Source organism: Salvelinus fontinalis, chromosome 8, assembly GCF_029448725.1.
Source record: "Salvelinus fontinalis isolate EN_2023a chromosome 8, ASM2944872v1, whole genome shotgun sequence".
NCBI classification, from domain to species: Eukaryota; Metazoa; Chordata; class Actinopteri; order Salmoniformes; family Salmonidae; genus Salvelinus; species Salvelinus fontinalis.
In genome coordinates, this window is record NC_074672.1 from 15,422,149 (window position 1) to 15,446,397 (window position 24,249).

A 24,249-nucleotide genomic window follows, 5' to 3' on the forward strand; every position below is an offset into this window, starting at 1 on the left:
TGGTCTTGTCCGTTCTGCTGCGCTTATTGAGCCACCCTGTACGTTAGGACTGGGTACGATTTTTTTATTTTATTTTTTATTTCACCTTTATTTAACCAGGTAGGCAAATTGAGAACACGTTCTCATTTACAATTGCGACCTGGCCAAGATAAAGCAAAGCAGTTCGACACATACAACAACACATAGTTACACATGGAGTAAAACAAACATACAGTCAATAATACAGTGAAAAATAAGTCTATATACAATATGAGCAAGTGAGGTGAGATAAGGGATGTAAAGGCAATAAATAGGCCATGGAGGCGAACAAAATACAATATAGCAAGTAAAAAAAAAAACACTGGAATGGTTGGTTTGCAGTGGAAGAAGGTGCAAAGTAGAGATAGAAATAATGGGGTGCAAAGGAGCAAAATAAATAAATTCAGTAGGTAAAGAGGTAGTTGTTTGGGCTAAATTATAGATGGGCTATGTACAGGTGCAGTAATCTATGAGCTGCTCTGAAAGCTGGTGCTTAAAGCTAGTGAGGGAGATAAGTGTTTCCAGTTTCAGAGATTTTTGTAGTTCGTTCCAGTCATTGGCAGCAGAGAACTGGAAGGAGAGGCGGCCAAAGGAAGAATTGGTTTTGGGGGTGACCAGAGAGATATACCTGCTGGAGCGCGTGCTACAGGTAGGTGCTGCTATGGTGACCAGCGAGCTGAGATAAGGGGGGACTTTACCTAGCAGGGTCTTGTAGATGACCTGGAGCCAGTGGGTTTGGCGACGAGTGTGAAGCGAGGGCCAGCCAACGAGAGCGTACAGGTCGCAGTGGTGGGTAGTATATGGGGCTTTGGTGACAAAACGGATGGCACTGTGATAGACTGCATCCAATTTATTGAGTAGGGTTTTGGAGGCTATTTTGTAAATGACATCACCTAAGTCGAGGATTGGTAGGATGGTCAGTTTTACAAGGGTATGTTTGGCAGCATGAGTGAAGTATTGATACCAGTATTGCGTAATTTTTTCCCCATGGCAACATTTTTTCAATAAATCTGACTAAACTCGTTGGTCCTGGTGTATGTAAAGTTATGTGTACTATAGCTCGGAAAATAAACATGACTGGATGACAACGTAATGTTTGTTTCCAACATTAGCTGTTTTGATAAAGAATTTAAATCCACTTTGTGTTTTGTTTTTCCTTGCAACGATACCAACAACGATTGTGATACTGGTATCGTCCCAGCCCTACTGTACGTGCCTTCAAAGGGAAACTGATAAACCATGAGCTAAATGTCAGTGTCCGCGGGCGCTCCGATGCCCCACTACCCCCCCACCCTCCACCATCACTCCTCTTAAAGCAGGGGCCTTGGAAAGCAACAAGACCCTAGCCCTCTGCCCTCTCTCCATAACCCTGACTCAGGGTGGACATGCAGGACTCCATCTCCATCTCTCAGTCCCTGCAAGCCCAGCTAGCTGATGTCTCTGATAGGAGTGTGCCCTCTCTGCCCTGGGCTGGGGCTCCAGGCATGATGGATGACTGTGATGTAAGAGAGCAGTTCAGGTTCCTGTAGATGCCGAGTCAGTCTGACTTCCAAATGGCGCTCTATTCCCTATAATAGTGCAATGCTTTTGACCAGGGCCCAGTAGTGCACTATATAGGGGATAGGGTGCTATTTGGGCCGTACAGTCTGTGCTCCTGAGCTGATCTCCTGATGGTGGATGTGGTGATGTGTGGATGGATGGACCAGCCAACATAATGCTGCTCATCACCGAGAGGAGCAGAAGGAGAGGTTATTATGGACATTGAAAAGCATGGGTGCACATACACGTGCGCAGAGACACCTGCGTGCACACACTCACGGATGCATCACACACACAAACACACACACAGACATCACTTGTTTGTTCCCCTCACTCTTCATCTCTCTCTCAGCTTCTCTCAGCTTACTCAGCTGTTTATTATACCAGGCGGTGTGAGAGGAAGGCCCAAAACAATTATCAGACTTCAGCCACCCAAGCCACAGTCTGTTCTGTATCCTACTGCACGGCAAGTGGTGGAAGCATCAGAACCCTGAACAGCTTCTACCCCCAAGCCATAAGACTTCTAAACAAGACTGCTAGGTAGCTAATCAAATGGCTACCTGGACTACCTGCATTGACCCTTCTTGGCACTAACTCTCTTGCCCACACACTCGCACATTCTTACACTGACACCCCAACACACACACATGCACAAGCATGCATACTGACGCCACACACGTATGCTGCTGCTACTGTTTATTATCTATCTTGTTGCCTAGTCACTACCCCTACCTACTGTATTGTGCATGTACAGTACATAGCTTTAGGGGCTATTGGACGGCAGGTCCATTGGTTAGTGGTTAGAGCGTTGGGCCAGTAACCGAAAGGTTGCTAGATCGAATCCCAGAGCTGACGAGGTAAAAATATGTAATTCTGCCCCTGAACAAGGCAGTTAACCCACTGTTCCTTGGCCGTCATTGTAAATAAGAATTAGTTCTTAACTGACTTGCCGAGTTAAATAAATAAAACTATATTATAATAATAATAGCTACTTCAATGACCTGGTACCCCTGCACATCGACTTGGTACTGGTACTCCTTGTATATAGCCATGTTATTGTCTACTGTTATTTTTACTCATTCTTTGTATTTTCTCTTATCTTGAACTCTATGTTGTTGGAAAATAACCCGTCAGTAAGTGTTTCACTGTTAGTCTATACCTGTTGTCTACGTAGCATGTGCCAAATACAATTCGATTTTATGACCCCATATAAACACAGATGCACAGTCATGCACCCAAACCTGTACACACTGTATCTCTCCCACAACACATAAGTGCACAGGCCCTTACCCTAACTACAGGAGACTCTGTGCTCACACAACAATAAAGATGTGCGTGTGCTCAGGTAGTGCGTTGGCATTTAAGGGAGTCGCATGAGTCATGCATCCAGGCAGTACGATGTCAACACAACAAGAGACCCACATCGAGGCAGCTCCTGTGGCTCCCGTTCTCCACACTGTCACACCGTATCCACACGCGCGCCTCTTACTCGGGGCTGGAGGCAGTAAGTGGAACAAGGCTCCTGTATCTCTTTACACACTGTGCTCATCTGTAGGTACAACATGTCTCATATGATGAGATCGTTTACATTTGAAATACTATAGCATTGTATTGGGTTTTTATATGTATATCATGACAATAGGATGTCCCCTCTGCCTTGTGTGAGACAGTGGCACGTACACCTCTCTGTGTTCTTGAGTCTCCATGTTTCTCCTCTCCTGTTGCATCGGTGATCATATTGTCAGTGACAGCTGAAGTTGAGGCTAAGAGCACAGTGCACTTCTCTTCCCTGCTAGATCAGAAAAGGCCTACATCGAGCTGGGAGACTAACACCTGAGAATCCTGTGTGGAAGAGAGGGGACTGGTTTGGCATTTCCAAGGCCTTCATGTGTTCTGTCCCTGCAGAGTTCAGATTCCATCGCCCGGTTCAATGGGACCTGAGATAGTGAGAAATGGGATATGGTGTCCTTTAGTTATCTTAGATGTTTTCATGTTAAGTCATAGGTCCGTTGTTGAAGCAAATGAAAGAAACCTTAGCCCATGTATCCAGATGAAGAACTTGTCTTTTCCACCCCTTCATCTCTGAGCCACACTCTTTCTCTCCCCTCCATGAATATAGGGGGAACACTGCCACCTTCTCCCCCTTTCACTTGCCTCCTCCATTTCTGCGCTAGTGCTGCAAGCAATTGGTTGTAACTTTGAATTAAGCAAACATTAAATGTTGTCTGTCCTTGGTTGCAACACTGACTACCGAGTTCCAAACTGCCTCTGGAAGCAACGTCAGCACAAGAACTGTTCGTCAGGAGCTTCATGAAATAGGTTTCCTTGGCCGAGCAGGTTTGAGGTCAGGGCTTTGTGACGGCCACTCCAATACCTTGACTTTGTTGTCCTGAAGCCATTTTGCCACAACTTTGGAAGTATGCTTGGGGTCATTGTCCATTTGGAAGACACATTTGTGACCAAGCTTTAACTTCCTGACTGATGTCTGGAGATGTTGCTTTAATATATCCACATAATTGTCCTTCGTCATGATGCCATCTATTTTGTGAAGTGCACCAGTCCCTCCTGCAGCAAAGCACCTCCACAACATGATGCTGCCACCCCTGTGCTTCACGGTTGGGATGGTGTTCATTGACTTGCAAGCCTCCCCCGTTTTCCTCCAAACATAACGATGGTCATTATGGTCAAATAGTTATATTTTTGTTTCATCAGACCAGAGGACATTTCTCCCAAAAGTACGATCTTTGTCCCCATGTGCAGTTGCAAACCGTAGTCTGGCTTTTTTATGGTGGTTTTGGAGCAGTGGCTTCTTCCTTGCTGAGCGGCCTTTCAGGTTATGTCGATATAAGACTCGTTTTACTGTGGATATAGATACTTTTGTACCGGTTTCCTCCAGCATCTTCACAAGGTCCTTTGCTGTTGTTCTGTGATTGATTTGCACTTTTCGCACCAAAGTACGTTCATTTCTAGGATACAGAAACTGTCTTCTTCCTGAGCGGTATGATGGCTGCGTGGTCCCATGGTGTTAATACTTGCGTACTATTGTTTGTACAGATGAACGTGGTACCTACAGGCGTTTGGAAATTGTTCCCAAGGATGAACCAGACATGTCTACAATTTGTTTTCTGAGGTCTTGGCTGATTTTATTTTGATTTTCCCATGATGTCAAGCAAAGAGGCACTGAGTTTGAAGGTAGGCCTTGAAATACATCCACAGGTACACCTCCAATTGACTCAAATTATGTGAATTAGCCTATCAGAAGCTTCTAAAGCCATGATGTCATTTTCTGGAATTTTCCAAGCTGTTTAAAGGCACAGTCAACTTAGTGTATGTAAACTTCTGACCCACTGGAATTGTGACACAGTGAATTATATGTGAAATAATTTGTCAGTAAACAATTGTTGGAAAAATTACTTGTCATGCACAAAGTAGACGTCCTAACTGACTTGCCAAAACTATAGCGTGTTCACAAGAAATTTGTGGAGTGGTCGAAAAACGAGTTTTAATGACTCCAACCTAAGTGTATGTAAACTTCCGATTTAAACTGTATATGTATATATTTTTTCATCAATACATGTGTATCAATCAAGTGTATTTGAGTTTAAAGGGATACTTCAGGATTTTGGCAATGAGACCCTTCATCTACTTCCCCAGAGTCAGATGAATACTAGCAGATACCCTTAGACTTCCAGTCATTGTTCTAACACTAGTTAGCATTGGCTCACAAAACTGCCTCTAACTTCCTTCATACTGGACACGGAGACATAAAAATGGTATCCAGGAGTACACTTGACTCTGAGGAGCTAGATATGTCATTTCCAAAATCCCGAAGTATCCCTTTAACCATAATATTTGTTGAAATATTTGTTCTGTCTTTTCAGGAGGATGAAATTGAAGTTGTCACAGGGTTGTACGGCTTGTTTAAGAAAGGGCGATACTTTAAACAAGGTTTCATTTTCAATTAACCCGAAAATTACAAGTTGTGATCTGTATAAACGCAAAAAGGCAATTTTTGAAACAAAGGATGAGCCTTTCTTAGTTATCTACTGGAGTTCAGTAGATTATCTACTGGAGTTCTGGTTTAAGTAGAAATTTTGTATGAGTGAAGCTTTTAGTGAGCGGATTAATGCGTTAATATTTAATAATTTCAGCCACCCAAACTCATGTTCATTTACAGGCATATTTTATTTTGTCTGGCTTAGTGTTCCAAATTAAGTGAAATATTTTTTGCTCATATGATTTGAAAAACGAGTCGTCTGGAGTAGGCAGCACCAGAAATGAGTTGTGATATGATTAAAGACTTCATCAGTGTAATTTTGTTTCATAAATAGACAAGTATTTACCTCTCCATGGTTTCACGATCTTGTGAACACTTTCTATTGAAATGTGTTGTGGTAAGTTCATTTATATATTTTTGTGATATGACAAGCCCTGATAGCACACGCCTCGTTGATGAACTAGGGGCGCCTCATTCTCCAGATTAGACTGTGACGTGTCTCACACACACACACACACACACACACACACACACACACACACACACACACACACACACACACACACACACACACACACACACACACACAAAAGACCACACAGACAGACAGTAGAGCAACATGTTGAGATCACACACAACCTTTTTCAACCTTTTGTTAAGGGTCTCGGCGTCTCGCTCAAAGCCACGTATGGGATTTAAACCGACAAAAGGATTTTCATGAACTCCACCTTAACTCTCCTCACAAACAACATCATCTTGTTTGTATTTCCTCCTCCATACGACCAGTCATTGTTTAATGTAAAAAGCTACCAGTGAAAGCAGGTGGATTAGAGGACAAAGAGCTCTAGTCATCAAGCAATACTCACATCCCCAAATGAGCACTGACTCTGGGCCAGTAATAAATCATGAAGAAGACTCCTCCACACATCTATCCACCTTGCTGCGCCGAAGAAGTTTTATTGTCTACACGGCAACCGACTAACAAGGGGCTCTCCACATCCACCGCAGAGAGCCTATGAAAGCAGCTCTACACCAGTCAGACGCCTTCAGTACATGAGTGTTCAGTATTACACAGGGTGGAACGCAGTAACAAGCTAGCTAGTCATCCGAATCGGTCAGTATTTTAGTGGATGCTAACAGTAACAGGCTACAAAACTAGTTATCCATAGCCATCAGTGTGTTAGTGGATGCTAACTGCTAAGCACTGAGGAGATCCCATCGGTTTTAATTGCTGAGGGTGATAATGATTATAAAAGCGCCAGACATTATGAATAAACATTTAACGTAAATGGTCGCCTCCCTAGTCCACTGATCATTTAGTAAATGAGAGAATTGATATCTAGACGGCTATAAGAGGAGTATCGGCAGTGTTCATCTGAGGCCAGTAACCCCCTTTAGAATTTCTGACACACTGAAAGCCTGTGCTGTAAGAAAGGAGGCCTTTTTCACGCTGAGCTAAAGTCTGGCTGTAAGTAAAGACCAAGGTTCATCACTGCACGCCTTGAAGCCAGGCCATTTCCTCCATTTCTCTCTGTGCTGTGTATGACTCATGGCCATGAGTCTATGACGGTATTTTCCCCAGTTGGCACCATCACACTGTATGCTCGGCGGTCTGTATCAGTGACCGTGTTGTGAAATAACTAGCTAGAGGGATATCTGATCCAGTTTTGTAGAGTATGCTCATCTCAGTAGAATATCCCTCCCTATGGACTAGTTCATGCTCGATCTGTGTTTCCCACAGGACCTTGGTCATTGGCTTGAGCCAGCTCTGCTCCATGAGATGAATCTACAGCGATCTACGCTCTGCCCTGGGCACAGTGACCCTTTCGTTGAGAGGGCAAGCCTTTAATTGGAACTCTAAAGGAGCCCAGCTAACCTAATGGGAGGAGAGGATGGTGATTGGGGGGGGTGCTATTTCATATTTGACTCTGTTGTACAGTATACGACCATCCTGTAATGTCTCTATCGAATGTTGAAGTGGTCAAACCACACAGACATTGTGGTGAAGAAGGCACGACAGCGACTCTTCAACCTCAGGATGCTGAAGAAATATGGCTTGTCCCAGAGGGCCCTCCGTATTCTAGGAGCGCCATTTAGAGCATACTGTTGAGCTGCGTCACAGAGCGGTACGCCCACTCCACCGCCGCGGACAGCAAGGCTCTACAGACGGTGGTACACTCAGTCGAACGCACCACTGGGTGCACACTGCCTGCCCTCCAGGACACCTACAACATCAGGTGTTGCAGGAAGGCCAAGAAGATCATCAGGGTTCGCAGACTCCCCGCTTCCATCACTACAGTACAGGCGCATCATGGCAAAAACTGGAAGACTGGCCAAGAGCTTCTACCCCCCCAGACCGTCAGGCTTCTGAATAGCCACCGCTAGTCAGCTTTCCTGATCTCCCTGTCCCCCTCTTGTCCTGAGCGTTCTGGAGCAGGTTTTCATCATGGATCTCTCTGTACTTTGCTCTGCTCATCTTTCCCTTGATCCTGACTAGTCTCCCAGTCACTGCCACTAGAAAAAGGAAAGGGGTCTGAATACTTTCCGAAGGCACTGTACATCACCAGTAGCTAATTGATATAATTTCTAATCTAAAATGTTTGTTTGGTTATGGTAATGTCTGTTAATGCATTCAATATATTATTCCAGTCTTTGACCGTTCTCATTGTCAGGGTGGACACGTTTTCAGACCGCACAACCTATGCTACTCTTGTAAAAGTAGGGGCTCCCGAGTGCCGGAGTGGTCTAAGGCACTGCATCTCAGTACTAGGGGCGTCACTACAGACCCTGGTTCGTTTCCAGGCTGTATCACAACAGGCCGTGATTGGGAGTCCAATAGGGCGGCACACAATTGGCCAAGCGTCGTCCAGGTTTGGCTGTGGTAGGCCGTCATTGTAAATAAGAACATGTTCCTAACTGACTTGTTAAAATAAAAGTTTTGGTTTAATTCATTCCATTAAAAAATAATAATAATGTAGTCCTTGTCTTTTGTTTGGAGCGCTCCTCTCTATGTTGAGTAAGAACGCACACCTGATTACGCATAGAAGTAGGCCTATAGGCTACCTCGCTTGCTCGCAAATGTAGACCTATAAATGTGTCCGTTTTGGGATGTGATTTAGTATTTCCACCACTTATGAGCTGTGGAGCTTCTCAAAGGAATGTTTTCTTCACCTCAAACAGCAATAAAAAAAAGTCTGTTTTTACATCCATTGAGAATGACAGTAGTTCCTCAATGTATTTTAAACATCTTTCCAGCTCTCTCCCTTTCGATAACTAATTCTCTGATCCAGTGGAAATAAAATAGGCCTACCTGATTACGTCTTATACCTTGTGCAAATAGCCTACAGCTGTGTCTGCCCGAGCTCACTGTTGTAGGAAACTCTGAGTGCCCAAAATATTTTATACAATGTTGCAAGGAGCTTCAGGCCAGGCCCAATTTAATAGTTGATACAATGTTTCAAGTTGGTTGTAGACAGGCCATGCATAGCCAGTATGATTTATAGGATATTTATTTATATCAGGACATTTTTCTACCTGCAGGCTGCAATATCTTAATTTGTTATTTTTACGTAGTTGGCACATGACAATGATTTTAACATATGTCAAAGCAGACCTCTTGTATGGCGAGGGGTTTGCTGATGTCAGCGTTGTAAAGTACCCCGTGGTGGTGGGGTTATGGTGTGGGCAGGCATAAGCTACAGGGAATGAACACACTTGCATTTTATCAATGGCACTTTGAATGCACAGATACTGTGATGAGATCCTGAGGCCCACTGTTGTGCCATTCATCCGCCTCCATCACCTCATGTTTCAGCATGATAATCCGCAGCCCCATGTCGCAATGATCTGTACACAATTCCTGGAAGCTGAAAATGTCCCAGTTCTCCCATGGCCTGCATACTCACCTGACATGTCACCCGTTGAGCATGTCTGGGATGCGCTGGATCGACGTGTACGACAGCGTGTTCCAGTTCCCGCCAATATCCAGCAACATCACACAGCCATTGAAGAGGAGTGGGACAACATTCCACAATCAACAGCCTGATCAACTCTATGTGAAGGAGATGTGTTGTGCTGCATGAGGTAAATGGTGGTCACACCAGATACTGACTGGTTTTCTGATCCACTTTTTTTTTAAGGCTTCTGTGACCAACAGATGCAAATCTGTATTCCCAGTCATGTGAAATCCATAGATTAGGACCGAATGAATATATTTTAATTGACTGATTTCCTTATATGAACTCTTACTCTTTGAAATTGTTGCATGATGCGTTTATATTTTTGTTCAGTGTATTTCTACTCTTTGTTATTACGTGTATTGTTCTTCTTTCACATTGACCTGCATGGTTGGAGCTCGGAGCTTAAGATTTTAACTGTACCCTGTAACGAAGGTGGAAAAAGTACCCAATTTTGATACTTGAGTAAAAGTAAAGATACCTTAATAGAAAATGACTCAAGTAAAAGTGAAAGTCACCCAGTAAAATACTACTTGAGTGAAGGTCAGTGTGTGGTTTTAAATTATACTTAAGTATCAAAAGTAAAAGTATGGCGTCATTTGTTCTGGGGGATGTGGGGACATTGATAGGGTTTTAGGAAGGAGACCTGTTAAAGCTACTTGTCTGTCACACAGAGAGGAGAGGGTGTGCATCCATTCCGTGACCCTGGAATGCCAATGGGTCTTAATGACGTGCTAATTAGATAGCAGCTGGGCTGGGCCACTAACATGGAATGACCTCATTAAAGACTATTTCGTGGCAGCACTGCCTCTCCCTCTGACAACTGTATATAGACATAATACCACATTTGAAATGTCTTTGTTCTTTTGGAACTTCTGTGAGTGTAATTGTTTTTCACTTTTGTTTATTATCTACTTCGCTTGCTTTGGCAATGTTAACATATGTTTCCCATGCCCATGAAGCCCTTAGAGAGAGGATGGAGCGAGGCGGCGACGGACGGACGGACGGACAGAGGGAGGGAGGCGGTGGGAGGGAGGGAGGGAGAGAGAGAGAGAGAGAGGCGGCGGGAGAGAGGCGGCGAGACGGACATAGGGAGGGAGAGAGGCGGCGGGAGAGAGGGAGAGAGGGAGAGAGGCGGCGGGAGAGAGGCGGCTAGACGGACATAGGGAGGGAGGGAGAGAGGCGGCGGGAGAGAGGGAGAGAGGCGGCGGGAGGGAGGGAGGGACAGAGGCGGCGAGACGGACGGAGCGTGAGAGGCGGCGAGACGGACGGAGCGTGAGAGGCGGCGAGACGGACGGAGCGTGAGAGGCGGCGAGACGGACGGAGCGTGAGAGGCGGCGAGACGGACGGAGCATGAGAGGCGGCGAGACGGACGGAGCGTGAGAGGCGGCGAGACGGACGGAGCGTGAGAGGCGGCGAGACGGACGGAGCGTGAGAGGCGGCGAGACGGACGGAGCGTGAGAGGCGGCGAGACGGACGGAGCGTGAGAGGCGGCGAGACGGACGGAGCGTGAGAGGCGGCGAGACGGACGGAGCGTGAGAGGCGGCGAGACGGACGGAGCGTGAGGGAAGGGAGGATGCGGCGGGGGAGGGGAGGTGGCGGAGGACGGGAGGTGGCGGAGGACGAGTAGGAGGCGGGGAGGTGGTGGCGAGACGGGAGGGAGAAAGGCGGTGAGACGAACGGAGGGAGGGAGGGAGGGAGAGAGGCGGCGAGACGGAGGGAGGGAATGGAGGAGGCGGTGGCGGAGGACGAGGAGGAGGCGGCGGAGAGGGGAGGAGGTGAGGAGAGGGAGATGGGGAGGTAGAGGAGGGAGGAGGAGAGACGGGTAGACGGATTATGTTAGGAAGCAGGGACCAGTGTAGTGAGAAAAGAAGACAAATGAGGGATAGGGAAGTGAAAGAGGAGATGGGAGGTTGATTGCTTTTCAGGAAGTTATCTCACAGATTGTTTTGAGAGTGAAGAGTCCTGTGGAATGGGCTTGGCTGGGCTGATGAGATTCCATGACTAGGGGGGAAAGAGAGAGAAGAGGGAGAGATAAAGAGAGAGAGAATGGAAGTGAGGATGGGAGGGTAGTGGTGGGTTCCCATCCCATGTGCGATTTGCATCATCATCATTCTTCTCTCTCTCTCCCTCTGTTTTTAATGATTCCCCAACTCCCCCCACACGTACACACACTACTCTAATGCCCAGACGACGACGCACAAAGGAGCCCATTGTGTTCCGTAGCAGCCTGGCTGTCCAGTGATGCGCTGGCTGTCTCGAGGCTGTACAGTATGTGTGTGCGCGCGTTCTCCAGAGATATGATTGAGCAGGCTGACACTACCTGACAGCCAGGCTACAAAAGGTAGAGTGTGCGTTCTTCAGCTCTAGTGCTCAGTGATAACAATTAGCGCCATCCATTGTCTAAACTTAACCCACCCTGTGAGGATGGGGTTTGTGTGGAAATGAAGCCAAGACACATTCCCATGGTGGGGGGGGGGGGAGACCCCCATCTCACCTAACAACCTAACATGGGAACAGTGCTGGCCTCGGGGAGGGCTCTCTGTTTTGTGTGTGTGTAATGGGGTTCCCTAGCTCATAATATATAGAATCAATTTCTGGGAACATGGAACCTGGAACCTGAGGTTTACCAGTTCAGTGCGTGACGGGAGGTTGCTTTTGTTTCCCCGACCTAAATTCGTCGTATTAATTGTGATATTAAAATGTCTATAGACTTACACAATTTGTAAAGAGATGTTTATTTTGGCCCTCGTTGCCTCAGCCATACAGTATTGTAGCTAGACTGCTTACACTTGAGTAAAATACCATTCGTACTAAGAAAATACACTATATATACAAAAGTATGTGGACAACCCTTCAAATTAGTGAATTAGGCTACTTCAGCCACAGCCGTTGCTGACAGGTGTATAAAATCAAGCACACCACCATGCAATCTCCATAGACAAACATTGGCAGTAGAATGGCCTTACTGAAGAGCTCCGTGACTTTCAACATGGCACAGTCATAGTATGCCACCTTTCCACAAGTGCTGTTATTGTGAAGTGGAACCGTTTAGGAGCAACAACGGTTCAGTCGCGAAGTGGTAGGCATCACAAACTCACAGAACGGGACCATCGAGTGCTGAAGCCCGTAGCATGTAAAAATCGTCTCTCCTCGGTTGCAACACTCATTACAGAGTTCCAAACTGCCTCTGGAAGCAACGTCAGCATAAGAACAGTTAGTTGGGAGCTCCATGCGTAATGCCAAGCGTCTGCTGGAGTGGTGTACAGATTGCCGTAATTGGACTCAAGAGCAGGGGAAACGAGTTCTATGGAGTGATGAATCACACTTCACCATCTGGCAGTCCAACGGACAAATCTGGGTTTGGCGGATGCCAGGAGAACGCTCCCATAGTGCCAACTGTAAAGTTTGGTGGAGCAGGAATAATGGTCTGGGGCTGTTTTTCATGTTTCGGGCTAGGCCCCTTAGTTGCAGTGAAAGGAACGCTACACCATACAAAGACTTTCTAGACGATTCTGTGGTCCCAAATACCCTTTCCTCTTTCAGCATGACAATGCCCCCGTGCACAAAGCGAGGTCCATACAGAAATGGTTTGTCATGATCGGTGTGGAAGAACTTGACTGGCCTGCACAGAGCTCTGACCTCAACCCCAACGAACATCTTGGAATGAATTGGAACGCCGAGCGGGAGCCAGACCTACTCGCCCAACATCAGTGCCTGACCTCACTAATGCTATTGTGGCTGAATGGAAGCAAGTCCCCGCAGCAATGTTCTAACATCCAGTGGAAAGCCTTCCCAGAAGAGTGGAGGCTGTTATAGCAGCAAAGGGGAGACCAACTCCATATTAATGACCATGATTTTGGAATAAGTTGTCCGACGAGCAGGTGCCCACATACTTTTGGTCATGTAGTGTGTCATTCATACTCAATACTCAAACTGTTTACGTTTGACACACGCTCCCCTGTTGCAGTGTATTACAAATGTCCTAGTGCATTACAAGGCAATTAAGGCATTGACTTTTTGTCACATGATATTGACTAGGCCTGTATGAAAGATTATGCAAGTCTCTTACCAGCTTTCTGTAGATCCTCACATTTCACAGTGAATGGCGGTGCTGAATGAAGCACAGAAAATGCACTCTAAATGTTTTTAGTAATCAAATCTATATATACTATACTATGGGCCTCTTGGGGACAGTTGGGAAAATAGTGTATTAGTATTCATCTGAGCCAACCAATGGAACGCAGCTAATCTGCCAACTCAGTGGGCAGTCCCTTTCAACACCATGGGGGACGAATCAGAGTGCAGGAAAAGCTGCGACTTGTTTTGATTCAATTTATTTGTGAATAAGGTGGGGAAAACTCACCATAACACCGACGCTGCCTGTAAACTACTGCGCCAGCCAGCCAACGTCAGTCGGGCCTGTTCCTCTAGGCATACACACCGCGTGATGCTAGAAATGGATGGTATTAAAGATTAATATTTAAAACCGTGCGTAGGCTGGGCTGCTTAAACATTTCAAATATGTTATTCTCACCAGATTCAGTTTGCAGATATTTTCCCTGCTTTTAAATAAATGCATTGCTCTGTGCTCCTTTAATTTACACTATACGAGTTTCTGGGGAGTACCTACAGTGATTTATTCAGCCTGTTACATTTACTGGGCTTTCGTTCATCTGGGGTGAACCAAACGAAAGCACGTACCCTGCAGTCAGTGGCGGCTGCCTGTGTGCTGAGGGAGAGAAACAATGGGTATCAACGCTAACAACACTAACTGGCGTCCTCTCAAAACACATCCTCTCCACCCTGAGGGGACACGCGAACCAACCTCGAAACAGCTGGAGACTGAACTGCTCAGAGAGGGATCCTGTTCAGACAACAGGGGAATGTTGGCTCTCGATCTATTCTTTGTCTCGCTCCCTCCTCCTCTTGCTCCGAGGGGAATGCTTGAAATTCCCTCCTTCAGGATGACTGCACAGCCCCCACACTTCCTCGAACTCAGCCTGAACTTCTGTTGTCCTCAGTCAGAAACTCCGAGGCAGCGACAGTGCCAGCCATTGTGTTCCTTTCTTACTCATGTATGCATCTGGATACTTGGTGATTCAAGGCAATTAATATTTAATCTGTCTGACATGACAGTTTCTCTACCAACGCAGCCTATAGGCCTTTGCTCTGTCTCTCTCGCTCCCATGCACAACAATGCTGTCACACAGCCACATCTTTGAAGTTTCAAAACTGTCCTCCTTCACGTACTCTCGCTGGGGGCATGCTTTCTATTACGGGCACCTGTCAGAGAGTTGACAAGTGGTTTTGAAAGAGATGATAGATGGTTTTCGTCAACACACTGGTATAGCAGGTAGCCTAGCGGTTAAGAGCGTTGGGTCAGTAACCGAAAGGTCGCCAGTTCAAATCCCCAAACAGACTAGGTGAAAATAGTGTCGACGTGCCCTTGAGCATGGCACTTGAGCCTAATTGCTGCTGTAAGTCGCTCTGGATAAGAGCGTCTGCTAAATAATGTAAATGAAATGTTCTCAGTTGAGAAGAGTTTTTGAAAGTGATCATAGGTGGTTCTCGTCTACACACTGGTGGTAATGCATTTCGAGGTCCCGACTGTTTAGGAATGTTCGAGGGGAGTGTAAATGAACATTGTGTGTGTACTGTACTGACCCAGATGTGTTGTCCTCCTCTTCACAGGCAAGGTGCTGAATACAGACCTGCGTCACTACCTCAGCCTGCAGTTCCAGAAAGGTTCGTTGGACCACAAGCTCCAGCAGGTGATCAGGGACAACCTGTACCTGCGCACCATTCCCTGTGAGTAGTAATGTCCCGGGCTCCCCATGTGTCTCTGTTCTCCTCTGAGGTCACTCTACTCCACATGTCCCTGCTCATTACAGCTATTCCATGTGACTAGGTCACCTTTAGATCTCAAGACAGGTGACGTCACTGGTGGCCACTAGCACCTCACTAGCCAGCTAGTTTCTTGGTCTGTTTTTATTTACAGCTGAACATACTCTCCCACAATCCCATCAAGTGATTATATTTGGCCCTGCCGTCACATATAAATGCCCCATATGGCAGCTGCCCAATAAACAGCGAAGCAGTTTGCTGTTCGCTGAAGGCCACGGTCCTTCTCCCATGAGCACACAGTGCTTGGCATTCATCAGACCCCTCCACGGTATCTGCCCCGGTGGAATAAGGAAGAGAGTGATGAGAGGTAGATTGACTCCTCAATCACATTCCTTCCCTTCCACCGTCCCATCTCTCTGGCCTCCTTTCCTTTTCACTTATCATGGTTCTGTGTGTATAATCATGGATTCCTCTCCTCTCTGGAACTGGGGGCATTCTCAGCCATCACTGAGGTCTACAAAGCATCCGTCAAACCTTCACTATAAAAGCCATCAACATCACACACACACAACCCACTATTTGATAGATGAGTGAGGAGATATCGCTCTCCGTTTTCAAATACTAAAATGTAGACCTTGGAAGTTAATGTCCAGAATATTATATGCATTTATTTTATGTTTAATTAATTTATATTTCCTATTCATTTCTTCTTCTACGGTGCGTAAGAGTGCTACCAACTCTATGCTTCATCCACCCACTTTGGATGACTGCACTTGAACTCTCATAACAGTGTCTCTGATTCCTTTAAATCACAGGGATGAATAGGTGGTGTGTAAAAGCTTTTTCTTTTTATACCCTAGTGGTTTTTAAAGGACAAAAGGGCCAATTGGCCGGATTCAAAGTGCAAAGTGCAGATTTCTCTACGCTACTCTGACGAATTAGATGGCAATTACTCCCCATTTCGCCATTCATGATCGTCATGGGACTAATTTATATAATCTTTGTGAGTCAAGGTTTTAATGTGCGTATATAAAAAAAAAAAAATCTAATTTGTGACTTTGTTATGAGGGAGAGCCGTGCATAGTTTCCTGAATGGCGTCGTATAATGCTGATAATTGGGAATAACAGGCAACAAAATAAATTGCTTTTTCACTAGACAATAGAGTATATCTGTTTAGCCTGTCAGTTTCATGAGTCAATGCATTGTTAATGTTCTCAATATGTAATTAATGAATGGTTACATAGACGACTTCAGACATTTATGTTAAATAGTGTTTTATGAAAATCATATTTAAAAAAAAGTAATAACCAATGTTCCCTCTAAGTAACCCGAGACTGCCGGGCATCTCCCCGGGACTGCGCACAGAGCGCAGAAGACTTATCAGGCCAACCACAGAAGCACGAGATTGAACGTCACTCAACTTCCTAGAGTTTCCCCTTTTAGTTAAACCTATTAATGTTTCCCTTTTACTGTGGCAATTGTTGGAATTGATCGAATCAACGGAATATTAGCCACTTTCAATGCAGCACACCGGATCAAAACAAACTATGCAGTAGATTGTGTTGTAGGCAAAACGCATCGGGGTAGGATTCTGTTGCCAATGACCCATACTCTACACGGACTGATGCAGCATAACCAATCAGAGCTGCAGTAGGTCTATATGCAAATAGACCATTTCCATATATTGGAGCTGTGCCATTTACTTTGAACTGAACTGTGTTCACAGCTGTGGTCGTGAGTAGATGTGCTTGTTTTGAGATAAAAGCGAGAGCTGCATGTCGCCACTCGTGGACGTTTTGTTCATATCCTTTGCAAGTTAGTGAGTTGTTAGCCCAGTTATAGATCATTTGTAGTCAGCAATGGGGGAGTGCTTGCTTCCTACGAGATTACAAACGTGTGCATCTTTGAAAAACGAGTCAGGTAAAGAGATTTTTTTGTCTTAAAGGGGCAATGATGTATTTTTAGACAGGCAGAGGGTAGCATCATTTGTCAGGTTTTCTGTAATAATGGTATAGGAATAATAGTATATTTTATTTTGTAAAGTGGTTTCTTCCATCAAACAAAGCAACATTTTCAGTCACTTCCTTGTCTGAAGGACAAGTGGATAAACAGGTTAATGTCAAGCCCTGTTTTTTTCAAAAGTCTCATGGAATGTACATTTAGGTCATTGAACACCACACATTGGCTGCTACTGTAGGCTGAACGAACAGCTATTTCCGTGTTAAAATGTTATGGGATGCTTTTTCCCAATTGATTTTGATGGTAGGCCACTCTGGTCGGCCTACATTATGATCAAAAAGCCACAGTAGCCTACTTGACCACTGTTAAAACTGTGAAGTGGGTACAGCCTCAGTGTTCACAGTAAACACTGGAAGATGTACAGAAGTTTCACAAGGTTAAAGTTTGCGCTCCGCAGACCTGAAATTTGCTCAGTGCCTCACTTTTTTTTGGAAGGCACATTGGTCATAACTCGATGTAAGTACAACAGGGCTAGGGCAGCTCGTTTAGATATTCATTTACAGTATGTCTGTACAGTAATACACTGTAGCATTTCAAGCAGTGACCCTAGTCTAAGCCTAGTCTCTAGTGCATGGCTGTTAGTTTATGCCTGCTCCTCATCCGTCATAGGGGTTATGTTATGATGGTGTGGTCATCCTAAACACCACTGTGGTTCAGCTGCAGTAGGTCAACATATGTCCAGTGGTGTATTTAAAGGAAAAATCCACCCAAAACCACTCATTCCTTTAATTTACAGTATTTAAATAACACTGAGAACAAAATATTTTTATGAACAAATGTTTCATTTTGGCGTTTATAATAAGGTTGGTAGCAGCTTGGAAAATCGTTGTGGAAATCTGCAGCTCGAGTTGACTACAAATTCCACAATGGAATGCTCTCTCTATGGGCGGACTGGCTGGCAAACGTGGCTACACAAGGTAAGACAACATCAGCATTTAAAGTAGCTAGTTAGCTGTAAATTGCCTCAACAAATAGCACTATCAATTTCACCAGTATATTCACCATGTTCAACCTGAAGATCTATGTACCTCAGAGTGGAGTCTGACATTCACAATGGCAGATATACATTTGAGGAGATGGGAACCGTTGCCCATGCTACGTGAATGGGCCATGCGGTGTATTCTGGGCGATTCTGGGACAAGGAGCGCGCTCCTTGAAAGGATTGATTGGGAGTCTATTGGGCACTTTCTATAATATCTCTGGTAATGGCACCATGTAATGCACCCTGGACTAAAGAGGCAGACAAATAGGAAAAATGTGCTAGACCCTCTGTTAAATTACAAGCTTTTCGAGGTAGGAATTTCACAAAAATATGATCAATGGCTCATTTGAGAGAAGACATCCTCCGAGTTATGACATCGCTCAGTAGTGATATCTGACATGTATGAAAGACTCTTTCGCGATTTAAAAGTCTTATTCCAATTAACTTCCAGTGTAGCGAGTGACTTTATCACAGTGCTATGTCATATACCGGACAAATTTCTGCCTGCATTTGTCAATGTAGTCTGAGTGTTGGAGTTTGCCTCTGTCTTTCCGTAGATTTACAAAAACAAGAACATTGTGCCGTCTGATTTGCTTAATATAAGGAATTTGATGCATAGCATTTACTTTCACTTTTTACTTTTACTCAAGAATGACAATTTAGTACTTTTTCCACCACTGTACTTAAGTATATATACAACCAGATTCTTTTAGATTTTCAGTCAAGTAGTATTTCACTTGAGTCATTTTCTATAAAGGTATCTTTACTTTTACTCAAATATGGCAGTTGAGTACATTTTCCACCACTGCATTTGTCCCACTTGGTCACTGCTGTTTATGGGACTGTGATTGGCCTTCCACAGTGCAGGGAGCCGCTACTTAGCCACTGCTGTTTGTGTGACTGTAAATGGCCTTCCACAGTGCAAGGAGCCGCTGCTTAGCCTGTGCTGTGTGACTGTGACTATGGCCTTACACAGAGCCAGGGATTAGGAATGGTTTAAGTCTCTCCCTGTGAGCCAGAATGGCCACCTGGCTGCGCTCTGCCTCTCCTCATTAGAGCCCTCTAAATGGCAGCTCAGAGAGAGGAGCGTGACTTCTCTCCAGTCCCCTCCTGAACACACAGGCAGAGGCATCATTAAAGCTCCCAAGAAAGAAGGGAAGAAAAGGAAGGAAGGAGAGTCAGTGCCAGGGGTCCTTGAAGCTCGGCTGAACCCTCTGCCTCCCTCTCTTCTCCTCTAAGCAGTAATATCCGTAGGGGCACCGCAGCAAGCTCTAAGAGGCTCACTAGGAGATAACAAAGAGAGAAGGATGACAGAAATATAATAAAAAAGTGCCCCCTGTATTCAATTTAAAGAATTGCTCTTGACAAGATTTAAGGGTCTTACGTGAAACTTTTTTTTCTACCTGGGAAACAAAAGACTACATATTAGATCCTGGCTCTGCCTTTAAAAGGGAATATCGGTATGTTCCTTCTGCTCTGATATCCAGGGTGATATGCCCCATACTGCCTGCGCAGGATTGTATGACGTGTCACTGACCTAAAGTTAGCTGAGCCTGGCCTATGGCTCACAGTACCATTCTGGAGTATTGACATTATACAGCATTGAGTTATGTAGGCCTAACATGTTTATTGCATGTCAATGTTTATCACTTTGTGTATTACTTACTCTATAGTGTGATTAAAGAAAAGTCAATAAACATCTCTTGGTGTATCCTCCAAGACCCATCTTCAGACCGCTACTGGTTTTCCCCTTTCACATGACTATATTGTCAGATTGAACAAAATATGCCCTTCTTGCAACAGGGCCAGGTCTGTGTGACTATGTATAACAGCTTTGCAGCGGTAGGTGTTAACATTTCTCCTGGTCTCCCTGTAAGAAGCTTAAGCAGCTGGCAGAGTTTCACGGTGGTGATGCTTCGCTGTGTAAACTGATACACTAATTGTTTTTTTCCCCTGCCACAATTGGCATCTGCGGGTGTTCGTGCGTACGTGTCACAATCAGAGATGGAAGGGAAAGGAGACCCCAACTCAGTTTTTTTCCTGTTTCAATTGAAGTCATTCAATTGGGAGAGCCACCCAGTTAAACAGACAAGAACTGACACATTTTTTGGGGAGAGCCACCCAGTTAAACAGACACATTTGTTTTCTATGATAAATGGCCTGAGTGAACTATATATACACTACCGGTCAAAGGTTTTAGAATTACTTACTAATTACTTACCAAAGTAATTACCATTACTTTGGCTGGACACACCTACACACCAAGGGTTTTTCTTCTTTTTTTAAAAACTATTTTCTACATTGTTGAATAATAGTGAAGACATCAAAATTATGAAATAAAACAGGGAATCATATAGTAACCAAAAAAGTGTTAAACAAATCAAAATATATTTGAGATTCTTCAAAGTAGCCACCCATACTACATGATTCCGTATGTGTTATTTCGTAGTTATGTCTTCACTATTATTCTACAATGTAGAAAATAGTAAAAATAAAGAAAAACCCTTGAATGGGTAGGTGTTCTAAAAGTTTTGACCGGTAATGTACATCTTCATTTATCCACCTCCTTTGCCATGGTGTTCCACTGTCTGGACTGGACCTCACACCTGTTCCACAACAATACACTTCCTCATGGAGAAAAATGCCAATTCATTTTCACTACATCCACCCCAAACAACCCAATACCTTTTCATTATGGTTTTGTTTTGTTGCTGCTCTGTTCAGTATTGTTTTGGTTCAATTGTTTCATTTCTTCAAAGGTGAAATTTTGAGAACATGAACAAAGAATGGAAGTCAATTGAAGTGTTGTTTCTTCTCCCAAAGCTTTTTGCTTACCACCTCTCTCCCTCACCTCCCTTTCCTTCACCGCCCTTGCCTGCCTCTCCATAACCTCCCTCTCCTTCACCTCCCTCTCCACCTCCCTCACCTCCCTCTCCACCTTCCTCACCTCCCTCTCCTTCTCCTCCCTCACCTCCCTCTCCCTCACCTCCTTCTCCCGCTCCATCACCTCCCTCTGACTCCCACATCGACTCCTCAGACTCAGATAAAAGATAGCTGCTACAGTATTTACTCTGAACCAGCACAAACTGTCTTCGCTGCTCTCTACATCAAAAGACCTGTCGTTGATTATCCTCTACCTCAAAAGACTTGATTGATTCCTTGATTCAACTCTAGTTGCGTCCCCTCTCACATTTCAGATCTTTAAATCACAAGGACGACCTATTTGACACTCATGCAGACAGGCAAGTCCAAATGGCTGTGCAAACAAGAATACAGTATTCTGTTTTTCCCATGTTTCCCTGTTCAAGGATTCTCATATTACTGCCTTTGTTCCCTGTCTGCTCCTCAATCTCAGAATACAATAGTCTACTTTATAACCAGGTTTAAAGCATTTCAGATGTTAGTGCTCTCACAGCAGCAGTAACAGATGAACATTACCACAGGGTGGCGGGAGAGCAGGAGGGATAGTATTAAGAGTCCATCGGTGCGCCGGGCAGATTGCTGTTCACGTGAGGTAAACACCCAATTACATCTGAGCTGATTTCCTGATGCGGAAAATATTTCCAACATATTTCTACATGTCTTCAATAAAGGGAAAACATGTTAAATAGACCAGCTTGTTGGAGTTAGTTGCACTACACAGACAGTTACCGTTCCCAGGATTGTTTAATGACTGCAGGCTTAGTATACACTGCCATGTATAGTGCCGCAGTTCCAGATCAAAAACAAGAATTTTAGGGTGAAAAATAGTGGAGGATGGAGAGAGAGAAGGAACAAAAAGAGAAAGGTCAATGTTCAACTGTAAGATTTTTCAACTGTGGCTTTTCGCTTATTGGCGGAACAGAAAAGAAGGACCTTGAGGAGAAATACCATCCTTTGAGCTCTGGAGATGAACAGACCTCAGAACACCTTCAAAAAAACTTTTTTTCATCCCGAGGGTCATTTATTGCTGGCAGGCATAGGATAGGAAGAACTACACAGAATAAGAGACAAGCTGTGGTAACTGTAATTCTTATATGAATTATCAGTGAAGTTATTATTCGTACCTCATGGCTCAGGAGTGGACATTCCATTCATGAATCTATCCATCCGTCTATATCTCACTGTGGCTTTGAAGCCTAACTGTGTAGAGGCCCTCGGGGGTTTATTCAGCCAACTCAGGCAGTAAGTTGGCTAACCAACCATCATCCAGTTTAAACAAGCTCTCAGGTCAGTCACCTACTCTGTTTCTCTGTCACACGGTCTGAGGGTTTTCTACATACAGTTGAATTAGGAAAGTTTACATACACCTTAGCCAAATACATTTCAACTCAGTTTTTCACAATTCCTGACATTTAATCCAAGTAAAAATTCCCTGTCTTAGGTCAGTTAGGATCACCACTTTATTTTAAGAATGTGAAATGTCAGAATAATAGAGTGAATTATTTATTTCAGCTTTTATTTATTTCATCACATTCTCAGTGGGTCAGAAGTTTACATACACTCAATTAGTATTTGGTAGCATTGCCTTTAAATTGTTTATCTTGGGTCAAACATTTCGGGTAGCCTTCCACAAGCTTCCCACAATAAATTGGGTGAATTTTGGTCCATTCCTCCTGACAGAGCTGGTATAACTGAGTCAGGTTTGTAGACATCCTTGCTCGCACACACTTTTTCAGTTCTGCCCAAAAATTGTCTATAGGATTGAGGTCAGGGCTTTGTGATGGCCACTCCAATACCTTGACTTTGTTGTTCTTAAGCCATTTTGCCACAACTTTGGAAGTATGCTTGGGGTCATTCTCCATTTGGAAGACCCATTTGCGACCAAGCTTTAACTTCCTGACTGATGTCTTGAGATGTTGCTTCAATATATCCACATAATTGTCCTCCTCATGATGCCATCTATTTTGTGAAGTGCACCAGTCCCTCCTGCAGCAAAGCACCCCCACAACATGATGCTGCCACCCCCGTGCTTCACGGTTGGGATGGTTTTCTTCGGCTTGCAAGCCTCCCCCTTTTTCCTCCAAACATAACGATGGTCATTATAGCCAAACAGTTCTATTTTTGTTTCATCAGACCAGAGGACATTTCTCCCAAAAGTACGATCTTTGTCCCCATGTGCAGTTGCAAACCGTAATCTGGCTTTTCTATGGCGGTTTTGGAGCAGTGGCTTCTTCCTTGCTGAGCGGCCTTTCAGGTTATGTCAATATAGGACTCATTTTACTGTGGATATAGATACTTTTGTACCCGTTTCCTCCAGCGTCTTCACAAGGACCTTTGCTGTTGTTCTGGGATAGATTTGCACTTTCCGCACCAAAGTACATTCATCTCTAGGAGACAGAACGTGTCTCCTTCCTGAGCAGTATGACGGCTGTGTGGTCCCGTGGTGTTGATACTTGCGTACTATTGTTTGTACAGATGAACGTGGTACCTTCAGGCGTTTGGAAATTGTTCCCAAGGATGAACCAGACTTGTGAAGGTCAACAATTTTTTTTCTGAGGTCTTGGCTGATTTCTTTTGATTTTCCCATGATGTCAAGCAAAGAGGCACTGAGTTTGAAGGTAGGCCTTGAAATACATGCACAGTTACACCACCAATTGACTCAAATTATGTCAATTAGCCTATCAGAAGCTTCTAGAGCCATGACATCATTTTCTGGAATTTTCAAAGCTGTTTAAAGGCACAGTAAACTTCTGACCCACTGAAATTGTGATACAGTGAATTATATGTGAAATAATCTATCTGTAAACAATTGTTGGAAAAATGTCTTGTGTTAATGCACAAAGTAGATGTCCTAACCCACTTGCCAAAGCTATTGTTTGTTAACAAGACATTTGTGAAGTCGTTGAAAAACGAGTTTTAATGACTCCAACCTAAGTGTATGTAAACTGATGACTTCAACTGTAACACT

General features: G+C 44.4%; 1 protein-coding gene across 4 annotated transcripts in view; it reads left to right on the forward strand.

Annotated features, from left to right (window-relative positions):
* Positions 1–24,249, forward strand: part of LOC129860681 (membrane-associated guanylate kinase, WW and PDZ domain-containing protein 3-like) — a 188,099-nt gene that overhangs the window by 118,947 nt on the left and 44,903 nt on the right. For 3 of the 4 annotated variants that reach the window (XM_055931323.1, XM_055931322.1, XM_055931320.1), the window contains exon 2: positions 15,205–15,321. In XM_055931323.1, coding sequence (XP_055787298.1) covers positions 15,205–15,321 — 117 coding nt within the window. Of the gene's footprint in view, positions 1–15,204; positions 15,322–18,196; positions 18,295–24,249 lie in introns of those variants that run through there. The other variant, XM_055931321.1, reaches the window with a different exon arrangement.